We start from the raw sequence: 12,702 nt of genomic DNA on the forward strand, positions 1-12,702 counted from the left end.
GAATAAGGAGGGCGATGATGTACCTGTACCACAGTTTTGAGCGGCTGAGAGGGTAACCGGCGCCGGACACAGACGGGTCTTTAGCCGATTTACTCATCAGAAAGTCGTGCAGTTTCTGACGGACTTCAGTACTTGCCATCGCACCTGCCGAAAACATGTTAGAAACTTAATTAAAGTCAGCCTATATGTGACTCTTAATATGTAATGGATATATATAATTAATATGGAACTGATGTGAAATTTTCTTTAATATATGTAGCTACCTAATATTTATTTTTCAATAATTATTTTATTTTAAAAATAAATTAAATAAATACATATTTAAAAGATTTATTTAATTTAATGTATATTTAATTTTCTTTTAAATATGTATTTAATATATATTCAAATAAATGTATGTATTTTCAATTTAATTGTTCATATTTATGTTTTATTTATTTATTTTTAAAACGAAATATTTATTCTTGTAATCAAGCCCTTTCAAATATCTCATTTGATCAAGCAAACCGTAATTTTCTATATATATATATAAAAAATTATATTATTAATATAATAAATAAGATTGAATATGATATAGTTATATTATTAAAATGAATAAATAATTTTTTTATTTAATATATTTTACAATTAAGCCTAATAGTTTTCCTTGCAATTCAGTAATTTAATTTAATTTTGAGTGTGCGTGCTATCTCTATTCTAAGTATGCTTGACAAATAAAATTTGATATAGTTAAAAGTTTTGTTCAGGTGTCTTAATATAAGCCATAATATTTGTATATAATGAATTCAGTGCATTTTTATTATTTGATTTTCTCACTCAGCTCAAGTTACATGTGCAACTCAGAAAGGAGAGACATGTGCAGAAACAGCGCCACCTAGTGGTGAATCAAACCATTTTCCAATAGTTTCTGGACATAACAAAACATAGTCATTGTTCATTTTCAAGTGTATAGCCTAAAGAAAAAAACTATAGGGCCGATTTGGGGAATTCTAAACTGAAAGTGGGAAAGACTGAGAGTGACTGTCAGGGAAGGATTGTTCTGTTAGCGTTTGCTCACTCTCTTTAGATCGCTCCTTCCGTCTGTGGTGCTGGTGTTTGTGTGTTTCTCTCCTGTGGAGCTCCTTCTCGTCCTCTCGCACCTCCTCTCTCTCCTCCTCACACACCAGCCGACGCTCCTCAGCGAACACCTCCTGCTGCTGCCGTAGAGTTAACAGAGCCTGCTGGAGCTGATGGAGGAGAGATGAACACCACACGTGCACAGAGTTAAAGAACATGGCTGATGATGATATTTACAGATCAAACTGACTTCAGATTCATGTATTGGCGATACACTGCAAAAAATGTTTTTCATAATTATAATTATAATTATTTTTTTGTTTGAAATCTTTGTTTCAGGTCCAAATATCAAAAAATTCTTAGATAAAGAAGCATTTACTAAAATGACATAAGAAATTATATCTTGTTTTCTAGGGGAAAAACATCTAAATTAAGTGAGTTTTCGAATAAAACAAGCAAAATGATCTGCCAATGTGGTCAGAAAAATACCCACAAAAAACTTGTTTCCATCTGAATTAAGATTATTTTTCTTGTGTTCATTTGAATTAAGATATCATTTATTATGTAATTTTACTTCTCTAGTAATGCTTCTTGATATAAGAATTTTTAGATATTTGGACTGCATGGAAACAAGTCAAAAATACTAAGTAAGAAAAGCATTTTTGCAGTGTATACGGTGTCCCCAAGAAGTATTTGGACATTTGGTGCACACTCAATGGATTAATGTAGTATTAAATAACAAATATGAACCCCCCCAAAAAAAAAATTTTTTTTGCATTGTGACCATCATCTCCCATCTCCTTCACATCACAACCAGAGCATTACTTGCACTGACTGGTCTCCCATCTGCATCTTTATGCACTGCATCTTAAATGTACTTTAACTTTTATCTGTGCATATACACTGATGAGCCAAAACATTACGACCACATGCCCAACACACGGATTGTGGTTTGTCCCTCCTTGGACACTGTAGATAAATTCTCACCACTGCTGATTGGGAGCAACACACAAGTCTTGTCGTTTCAGAGATACTCTAACCCAGTCGCCTTGCTATAATCTGGCCCTTATCAAAGTGTCTCATATCTTTCATAAGAAAAAACAATCCAAGGCACTCGAGTATTCGTTTTTAGAAAAATAAAAAAAGCCTTTGTTATTTCATGGCTTAGATTTTAAAAACAGGTGACAAGCAACGGCACACCTACGCGTTGCGGCCAATAAGCCTTCATCAGGGTTAGATGCTTCTGTATTTCATTGGCTTTGTGCTGTACTCTGCACATTGACTCAATCTAAATCTAATTTATCAGAAAACATACTTTTCAAACTAAACATGCAAAACGTTTAAAGATTAAGATTAAAAGTCACTGAAAATGAAATAGTGCAGATAACCATTACTTTTAATATTTTGTGACTTTCTTTTGTGGCCCAATTTGAACTATTCTGCATGTACGCACTCATTCAATGCTTCACACACACACACACACACACACACACACACACACACACACACACACACACACACACACACACACACACACACACACACACACACACACTGAGGTAATGAGATCAGCTGAGCATCTCTGACTAAATCGATTGGTTTCCTGCAGGTCAGACAAGTGACCTTAAACCACACTGACCTGCTTCAGAAAGGAAGATCAGCTTCATCCGATCTACAAATATCTGACACAAACAGCGTCTTGATTTGACTAATGAACGGACCAACGGCATCATTTCAGTGGGTGGAGTTTGCTCTAATGAAAACAGAGCTTTATACGGATACGTCACATTGTCGTCATTGCATGTAACTTCCTGGTATCCCAGTAACCAGGTTTACTTTTTTTAGCAGGGATAAACTTGCACACACTGCGAAATGATTTTCTTCCTCAGCAAAATTCGTCTTGTTTTCCCAGTACAAATATCTAAACATTCTTAAATCAAGATTTTTCATTTACAATCTTATGCAAAATTATGTAAAAATGTGAAGTCTTGATTTCTAAATTTTTTGCTGAAGACAAGCACAAATATCTGCCAATGGGGTCAGAAAAATAAACTGAATTACATTTATTTATTTCTCTGACCCTATGATTGATATTTGTTCTTATTTTATGCATAAACTCACTTCATTTTACTTAATATCTTAAGAAATGTTGCATCTCAAGTAAATGTATGTTTAGATATTTTTTACTGGAAAACATAAAAGTACATAAAAATCTATTTTTCAGGGATGGTGATTTTTCTATTACATTAGTTTAACCATTTATGATTATACTTTCTAAACCGTATGATAATTGCAAAGTTTGCATGTTTATTTGCAGTGTGTGGTTTTTCCATCCGGGGTCACAGTAAATAAAGGCTGATTCCCAGCTAACAAAATGATGTGTAACACTATTTTAAGGTGGCGTAGTTACACGTTACTACATAGTAATAACAGTTAATTATGCATAATTACAAACAACTAACCCTAAACCAAACCCTAACCGTAACTCTATAGTAAGTACATCATGTATTTAATTAATGTTACTCAGTACTTATTTGAGTATGTACAATGTAACTAGTTCAGTCACCTTAAAATAAAGTTTTGTGAACGTTCCCCTTTAAGTTATGAAAAGGTTATTTGAAAATTTTCTCTGAACGTTCAGTTTTTCAAATGTTTTAAAATATATATATTTTAAAGAGGCCATATGTCCTTTTTCATGGTCTTGATTTTGTTTTTGGGCTCTACTAGAATAGGTTTACATACTTGAATGATCAAAAAACACATTATTTTCCCCATATTCTCCATTGTTGCAGCTCCTCTCTTCCCAGTCTGTCAGTAACGCTCGGTTTAGTTCCTGTCTGTATGAAGCCCCTCCTTCTGAAAAGCACAATGTGCTCTGATTGGTCGGCTGAACCAGTGTGTTGTGATTGGTCAACCATTGGTCAACGCCCCTTACCATAGCCGCCAGTTTCAACACACTACTAACTAACTCAACCAGGCCCCGCCCCTTTATTCTGTGTATGAATTATTGTGACGTGTTTCCATTGGGCGTTTACTTCCGGGAACAAACACATCACAATAATTCATACACAGAATAAAGGGGCATTACATTACATTACACAAACAATGTTCAATGAACATTCTGAAGCAAGTAGTAAAAAAATGTAAAAGTTCCTTGAACAATGTCATAATAATACCTTTGAGAGAACCGTGCCAAAGTTGTGGGAAGCTTCCCTGTTAGATGGTTGTACCTTGATGTGCTCCTCGAGCTGGGCCTGATGTTGTCTCAGCAGGTTCTGGTGCTGTTTCTGGAACTCAGAGATGAGCAGCTGTTTCTGGATCTGCTGCTGTCTCTGGATCAGAAGCAGCTCGCGCTGTAACTGCTTCTCCCAGTCATCCGAATCACGGTCCCAGTCCAACATGCTGACCTCAGATGTGCCCGACGCGGACAACCCCTCTGAATCTGAGAGAGAGAGACAGTGCAAATACACTCAGCAAAGAGTTTCAAACTAGATTTAATGCAATAAAGCCACACTTGAGATTAGATAACTGTTTAGCTTTTATAGTAACATGCTACTTTGCCCGAGTTTGATTCATTTCAGCCAAATGGCTTGTGGACAAGTACAGTTTAAATGCCTCAGTTTTACAGATCGCAAACTTATTTCTGAGACTAGCTCATTTGTGAAGGATTGCAGTGTTAGCTGCATGAAAATGACAAATTAAAACCCTTCTTTACGGTCTTTAAATAAACCCAAGGGCAATTACGGGCATAATCTACAGGGAGGGTCTTTTTATGGGGTCTGTTTCAAATGCCTTGAGCGTAAACACAGAGGTATTTCAACAACCCTCCCGTTCGAGGCCGAAATCTTATTTGAGCTCAATCTAAAGCGAGACACCGTGTGACTGTCATGTTTGAGATGCACTTAATGTATTTTTACACAGGTGAAAAAAGGAAAGGCGTTCGGTGTAGTATATGTGTGTGTTTAGAGAGAGAATGATCTGGTCTCATGCCCTAAAAAAGCTGCGCTGTAAAAATGCGCTCGTAAACATGACCTTAATCTGCTGCTCCAATCTCCTCACTAATAAACCTATTACTGCATGTGCTGCTTTCTTTATAAAGCACACAGACACAGACATAAGCATGAGACAACAATGAGATAGACTTTCAGTTTCAGTCTATCAATATACAGTCTCTCAAATAGTTTCTTCGATGTTCCTCCTGAGGAAAAGATGTTCCTCCAAGAGTAACCTCATGCTTGTCTCCTCTTGAGTTTCAGATGTATGGAAGCCCATTTCAGCCACATGAGGAAAAATATGATTTGGGAAATCATGGTTATAAGATTAAAATTATGACATGAAAAAGTCGAAATGATGACATAAGTTATTATGAGACAATAAGAAAAGAAAAAGACATCTTTTTTAATGTCATAATTACGACTTAGTATCTCATAATGTCTACTTTTTATGCCATAATTATGACTTTTTATCTCATTATGACTTAGTATCTCATAATTTCGAATTATGTAATAATTTTGTGCATTCATTTTGATTTAGTGTGTCATAATTTTCTTTTATGTCATAATTATTTCTTTTTTTCACAATTATGACTTTTATGTGATAGTTATGACTTGTATGCCATTATTTCCGCATAATTATGACTTATTATGTCATCATTTTGACTTTGTATGTCATAATTGTGACTGTTATCTCATATTTGTTTTTTTATGCCATAACTTTTTGTGATAGTTGACAGTCTGTCATACATTCGACTTTATCTCATATTCTTTTAATTTTCATGCCATAATTATGACCTTTTTTATCATTATTACTAGTCTCTCATGATTTTGATGTCATATGACTTAATTTCATAGTTATGACTTAGTATGACAATTTCGACAATATCTCATGTCATTATTAATATTTTAGTGTGTCATAAATTTGACATTTAGGCCTATTTCATAATGTTTACTTTTTATGTCATAATTCTGACTTCTTATCTTATAATTAAAGTATGTCAAAATTGACTTTTTATGTCGTAATTATGATTCTTTTTTGGTTACATTTTATTTTGATGGTCCACTTTAGACATTCTACTAACTGTACGTAACTTTGCAACCACATGTCCCCTATCAGTCATTATAGTGCTACTAGACTGTAGTAAACTGTTAGGTTAGGGTTAGGTGTTATTAGAATAAGTTGACGTACTGTAGTTGCAAAGTCAGTATAATGTGTGTTGGAGGAGCAATAACGTGTTAGCAGATATTAAGCAGACAGTCTACTAATACTCTAATTAGAGTTAGCTGACATATAGTTGCAAAGTTACTTATAGCTAGTAGAATGACTAAAGTGGACCATCGAAATAAAGTTTTTTTTTTTATGTGGCTGAAATTGGACTTCCATAAGAGATCTCAATGATGTGCTGGGGTTTGACAAGATATCAAAGTCTGGGATCTTAATATGAACTCAATCTTCAATGATCAAACAATATGAGCTGCTCTCCACATTCATTTGATACTGCACTGTAGCTCTATACTCTAAATACTCTATACTTCGGTGCAATAAAACCTCCCTCTGGTCACACACAGTTATTCTTTGATGGTGGGTTATGGGGGTAACCACGCAATAGGCGACGGTTACATTCGAATATCAGCATCACGTCCAAGTTCTGGCGATGAAATAAAAACCGCCTCGTTGTGAAACCATCTCTTGCCACGGAGACTCCTCACCGGGCCCCCGGCCCAGAATACACAAACCACAAAAAGCACAGGCCACCAAAACAGAACCACAACACTGGCCAAAGGTGTCAATCGACACCAAAAATACTGCGGCATGTGCTCTGAACGCAATAAAAGACACCCGTGAGACAACTCTCTGACTCTCAAAACCTTCACTTCAGAAACATATCTCATCGTTTGTTTCTCCTGCTGTTATTAAAAAATCAGCGTGCGTTATAAATAAAGCCTTCCGGTATGTAGTTACGTGAGGAGTTGACTCAGACGGAACGATAACCAGGCCTAATCTTAGCATCCTAATGCCTTAAGCCCAAAATACGGTGGCTAAGAATAGTCAGGCTTGAAGTCAAGAGGCCAGAACATTCACCATGCAGCCGCGGGCAGTAAGAGAGCGTGGAGGGGTAAATAACTGCCCTCTCACGCCATTCCTAAAGCGGGACGCCGCTCACAAACACACCTGAGCACAACACAACACTGTCAAAAGATGTTTCTCAGAAACGACAAATCAAACATGAAGTAAACACGCATCCACCTGCTAAACACTGATTTCACTTGACAGCATTGGATTCTGCAAGGAAAATCTATTGATAGTCACTATTATTCAGCAAGTGACAGTAAAGAATGTTACAAAAGATTTCTATTTCAAATAAATGCTGTTCTTCTGAACTTACTATTTATTCAAAAATCCTTTGAAAAAGTAGCAGTTTGTGATAGTTGTGACGTCATAATTGTGGCTGTTATCTAATTTTTTTTTTATGCCATAACTTTTTGTGATAGTTGACTTAGTCTGTCATACATTCGACTGTACCTCAATTTTGACTAAGTATGTCACAATTTAGAATTTTATCTCATATTCTTTTAATTTTTATGCCATAATTATGACCTTTTTTTCAGTATTATTACTAGTCTCTCATGAGTTTGATGTCATATGACTTAAAGGGATAGTTCACTTTGAAATAAATTTTTGGTATGTTTTAGCTTACCTCAAGGGCATCCAAGATGTAGGTGTCTTTTTTTCCGCAGTAGTTTCAATTTTGATATTTTTAGGTCAAACCGTTCTTGTCTGTCAGTCATATAATGCAGGTCGATGGTCACTGTCATAGATATATATACTAGATGTCGCATTGGCTACTGCAAACCGTAGCCAATGCAACATCTAGTGTATATATCTATACCCGCCCGCGCTCTCAGATCACTCGGACATGGCTGTGTTCAAGAGGTAAAAACGATATAAATACTGTTCGTTTTCTCACACAAACCGCTCGTTTCGTGTCTTGGGCCATCAATGTGTACTTACGATGGGGAATTGTTTAATTTGGACGACGGGGAATTGTTTTAATTTGGACTCTGTGCATGCTCTTTGAGACAGTGACCATCGACCTGCATTATATGACTGACAGACAAGAACGGTTTGACCTAAAAATATCAAAATTGAAACTACTGCGGAAAAAAAGACACCTACATCTTGGATGCCCTTGAGGTAAGCTAAAACATACCAAAATTTAATTTCAAAGTGAACTATCCCTTTAATTTCATAATTATGACTTAGTATGACAATTTCGACTATATCTCATGTCATGATTATGATTTTAGTGTGTCATAAATTTGACATTTATTTCATAATGTTTACTTTTTATGTCATAAGCATGAAGTTTGCACAAAAAATATGTTGCAGTACAACTAAATATTTATCAAATGTTTCTTGATCATCAAATCAGCATATTAGAATGATTTCTGAAGGATCATGTGACACTGAAGACTGGAGTAATAATGCTGAAAATTCAGCTTTGCAATGCAATTCAAAATAAATGAATTTGGTTGGACGTTTGCGCTTTTATGCGTATGTAAACAGTGTGTGACAATGGGGGTTGTGCTATCAATTTTACCTTCTTAGTGTGCACTTTCTCATCACCAGCCAAGTACATACATTTAATGCATAGTATAAATATGCTAAATGGGACGCAGGCACACACTTGGACGAGCTCTCATTCCCTGCAGAACGACTTCCGGTGTCTAAGAGAAACATTCTCCTCACAGTCGACACACATGCTAAAAACAGTTGCACTGTTGAACTCTTACGCAGCTAACTCATAGAGTTACCAACCTGGTAGATTAATAACTCTGTTTGGAAGCATACTGTACTGCTCTCACCGCAAAAACATTTTTTTATTTTTGTCTTGTTTGCCAGTAAAAATATAGTAAAAAGTATTGAATCAAGATTTACGTGAGAAGGAAAATTACATAAGATATTAATATCTTAAGCCATTTTGATTCTCAAGTAAATCTTGATTTAGGAATGTTAGATATTTGTACTGGGAAACAAGACAAACATGTTGAGTAAGATTTCGCATAAATACTTGGAATAAAAATGCTGGATGGCACTCAATGTGCAAATAATTGAGGTAATGTGACAACACTTTAGCATGCAACTGATTAAAATGTTTATCACTGCATAATTCATACTACTTATTTAATTCCGCAACGCATAGGCAAAATGCAGTATACTGCACAGTATTCAGTAAGAAACATAACTTGCCTAAACAAAGCAAAAAGGACTTTTTTTAGTCCATCTTCATGAAATAAATGAGGATACTATTGGTCTGAGATCTGCAACCTGCTGCTGGATTTTAGCTGTAAAGGGCCTGACTAACAGATGAGTGTGTCTGGTGTTTATATACAACAGTCATGAGGAAACATGATGCGAATCATTTGATGTGAGTCATTTGCTTTTGTTAAATGAAACAATTGATTATTATGTGACATATGAAACTATCTGACATCTCAATATAGATTTGACCTGGTCAAGAGCTGTTGAATCATCTACGAATAGTGTGACGTGAAACTCTCAATAACTCTCATCACACAAGATAGAAACTGAAACAGAATACTGCAGAGATCTCGATATGAACTCAAACACTTCTCATCGACTTCTCCCAAGAGCACATGACCTGAGCTGCTTTTCACATTCATTTTAAAGCTCTATACTCTTACTATATGACAACTATTTGTGTGTAGACATTTGAGCAACACCATATAGGCTACCTGAGCTCGTCCTCACATGTGACAGGCCTACCCGATCATCTCCTTAATATCTCAGTTGTTTCTGGTACACTGCAGAAAATGATTGTCTTACTCAGTTTTACTTACAATTATCTAAACATTTCTTTAATTAAGACACATTTACTTGACAATTAAAAGGGGGGAAAAGCGAATTCATTCTTAAATCGGCTGTGGAATTCAGAAACCCTTGTTATTAGCGACACCGGTGGCCGTTAAGTGAACTGCAGACAGCCACTGCTCGTGCTCGTGAACGCGCACATTCCGCACAAGACTTTAGCCCTGATATACTCTCGTCACGGCGAAGTTATTTTTCATTCTTCGCTTAGAAGTAAAAATAAGTTGGAAATACCTTTGCAGCATTACAGGCCTACTGTTAACGAACACCCTTACGCCGTCCACGCTGCTGACAGCGGTGTTTAGATGAGTAGCCTATCTATGTAAATACATTCTGAGATCTTTCCTCTCAATGACCAAATAAACACACAATAAAAATGACAGCGGTGAGAAAACAAAGAGCATCTGCGATGTGGACATGGTTGCTCAAGTTCTGCAGTTCACAGATGTCGACAGATGAGGTAATGTAACATGGCACTTTGACATTACAGTACAGAATGACTCTTTCATTATCCTGATCTGAACATTGGATAAGCATTCGTTTCATGTGGCACATAATGGAAGAGAGGCTCACATCCTTTTGATTTTCCCGGCAAAAAAGTCACAAATCAGTCTACAGATGTCTCGTTTTTAAGTTTCATCACAAGCTGTTCACACATTGGCAATAAAAAAAACGATTAATGCATGAAAATTATTACATAGCCTACAGCCCATTTAAAACAAGAACAAATATCTGCCAATGGTGTCAAACTGGTGAAAACTGGTTTTACTTTTCTTACCCCACTGGCAGATATTTGTTCTTGTTTTAAGCATAAACTCACAAAATTGTGATACATTTCTCAGGAAAAAAGACTTACATCTTTTGTAATTTTGCTTCTCAAGTAAAAAATACTTCTTTTTTAAATTAAAAACATAAAAGTTAAATTACTAAGCAAATCATCTGCATTATAGACAGATCTAATGGAGAGCAAATGAAGACTAACCACCTGCGTTTGAGGTTTTCACTTGACAAAATATCTCGACACTGAACATCAACAACACATAATGTCTCTTGTTGGAATTCCAATGATGGAATTCTAAGAGAAACATCAATTTAAAGTTCTAATGATGGAATTCTCAGAGAAACATCTGAGATTATGTTGCTCATGTAAGCGTGCTCTGGGACGTGTGTTCAGGTGTTGTACCTGACCCGATGGCTGCGGCGTGTGTGTCCAGGCTTCTCCTCCTCCACTCTGCAGTGATGCTGGAGTCAGCTTCATAAATGGTCTGCAGCATAACTTGAGCTTCAGACCTCGGTCTCAGCGTCCCGGCTTCCTCTCCTTTGGTCCGTCTCTCTCTTGCAGAGTGGTTCTGCTGTTTCCGGGTCTCTTCTGTGGTTTCTTCTAGCCGTCCCTGCTGAGTTTCATCAGGTAGATCAGTGAGGAGACGTCACAGGTGAGAACGTCAGCTCTGTTCCTGCCTCTCTCAACCTCTGTACAGGAAACTCTCTCTCTGTCTGTCTCACGCTTTCTCTCTCTGTTACTCTTCCTAACCGCTCTCTCTCTCTCTCTCTCTCTCTCTCTCTGTCTCTCTCTTTCTCTCGCTTAGGTGCCAAGAATAGCAGCAGGACCAGCCCAGGACAGAAATAGGCCGGGCCAGACCAGGGGAGTAGAGCAGCGGCCAGACGCTCAAAATAGCAACACAAAAACACAGCTGTCTGCCTTCATCTCTTCCCTGCGCTCTCTCTCCCTCCTTTCATTTATCTCTGCATGGGTGAGTCGCATGAAGAAAACGACCAGCTCGTATTTCACCACAAAACCAAAAGAAAGGACCAGGCAACTAGGTTTAACGTCAAGAAAAGGAAGCCTGAAAGGAAATTAAGCACATTTCATCCTACTAAATTCTCATGACTGTGACTGTGAAAAAATATTACTGGTGTTACATGAGAAATGTTGAGACTCTCATTACTTTAATGCAAAAAATAAAAAAATGTTTTACTTCAACAAGAAAAATTCTCAGTATTGTAATCTATTTTACAGTAAATTAAATTAAATGAAAAATATTAATTATATTGTAATTTATTTTATTTTATTATTGTCATTTAAATTAATTAGTTTAATTTAAATCAATAATTTAAATTAATTTTATTAGTGCACATTAATTAAATTCAGTACACATTTTTGTACTTTATGATTGAAGCCATATATATATATATATATTCAAATTTCTTATATTGGAGCAATGAAAATTCTCGTTCTCATAACTCATTTGTTAAAAAAATATTCAAATCAATTGTAATATTATAAATATGAATGAAATTTAACTTTTTGTATTTTAATTCATTTTATTTTATTATTGTAATTAAAATCAATCAAAATAAATTTAGTACATATTTTGTACTTTATAATTGAAGCAATAGAAATTAAAATTATAATTATAATTTGTGGAGAAAAATGGTTAACTGTCACAATAATGTCACATTGCATGTCTTATTTTAAATGACAATTTTATTACATTTCTTGATTTCTTTCTTTTGATCTTGTGGTAAAATATGAGCTGGCCGAGATCCTGACAGGTTTGCTGAGGTTCCCTCTCCCGATGACCCTTTGAATCTCTCTATCTCTCTCTCTCAGTTTCTCTCTGCTCGTGTCAGACTGTTCTTCCTCAAGCTCCTGTGGACAATCTTTCTGTCACTGAGTGTTTTTCTTCTGTTTGATCTTTCCTCTTATCCGTTTGTCTCATGCTCTTGTCTTCTCTTCACCTGTTTCTCTCAGAGGTTTAA

General features: G+C 36.0%; 1 protein-coding gene across 2 annotated transcripts in view; it reads right to left on the minus strand.

Moving 5' to 3' along the window:
• Nucleotides 1-11,498, minus strand: part of LOC309510596 (histone deacetylase 9-B) — a 28,569-nt gene extending 17,071 nt beyond the window's left edge. Inside the window, exons 1-4 of one of the 2 annotated variants that reach the window (XM_082185456.1) lie at nt 11,126-11,498; nt 4,233-4,498; nt 1,058-1,226; nt 24-144 (exon numbers count right to left, since the gene is read on the minus strand). In XM_082185456.1, the coding sequence (XP_082041582.1) occupies nt 24-144; nt 1,058-1,226; nt 4,233-4,498; nt 11,126-11,216 (647 nt within the window). In that variant the 5' untranslated portion in view covers nt 11,217-11,498. The remainder of the gene's footprint in view (nt 1-23; nt 145-1,057; nt 1,227-4,232; nt 4,499-11,125) is intronic. The other variant, XM_082185457.1, reaches the window with a different exon arrangement.
• Nucleotides 11,499-12,702: the final 1,204 nt, after the last annotated feature.

This window comes from Leuciscus leuciscus (assembly GCF_965113295.1).
Source record: "Leuciscus leuciscus genome assembly, chromosome: 12".
Taxonomy (NCBI): domain Eukaryota; kingdom Metazoa; phylum Chordata; class Actinopteri; order Cypriniformes; family Leuciscidae; genus Leuciscus; species Leuciscus leuciscus.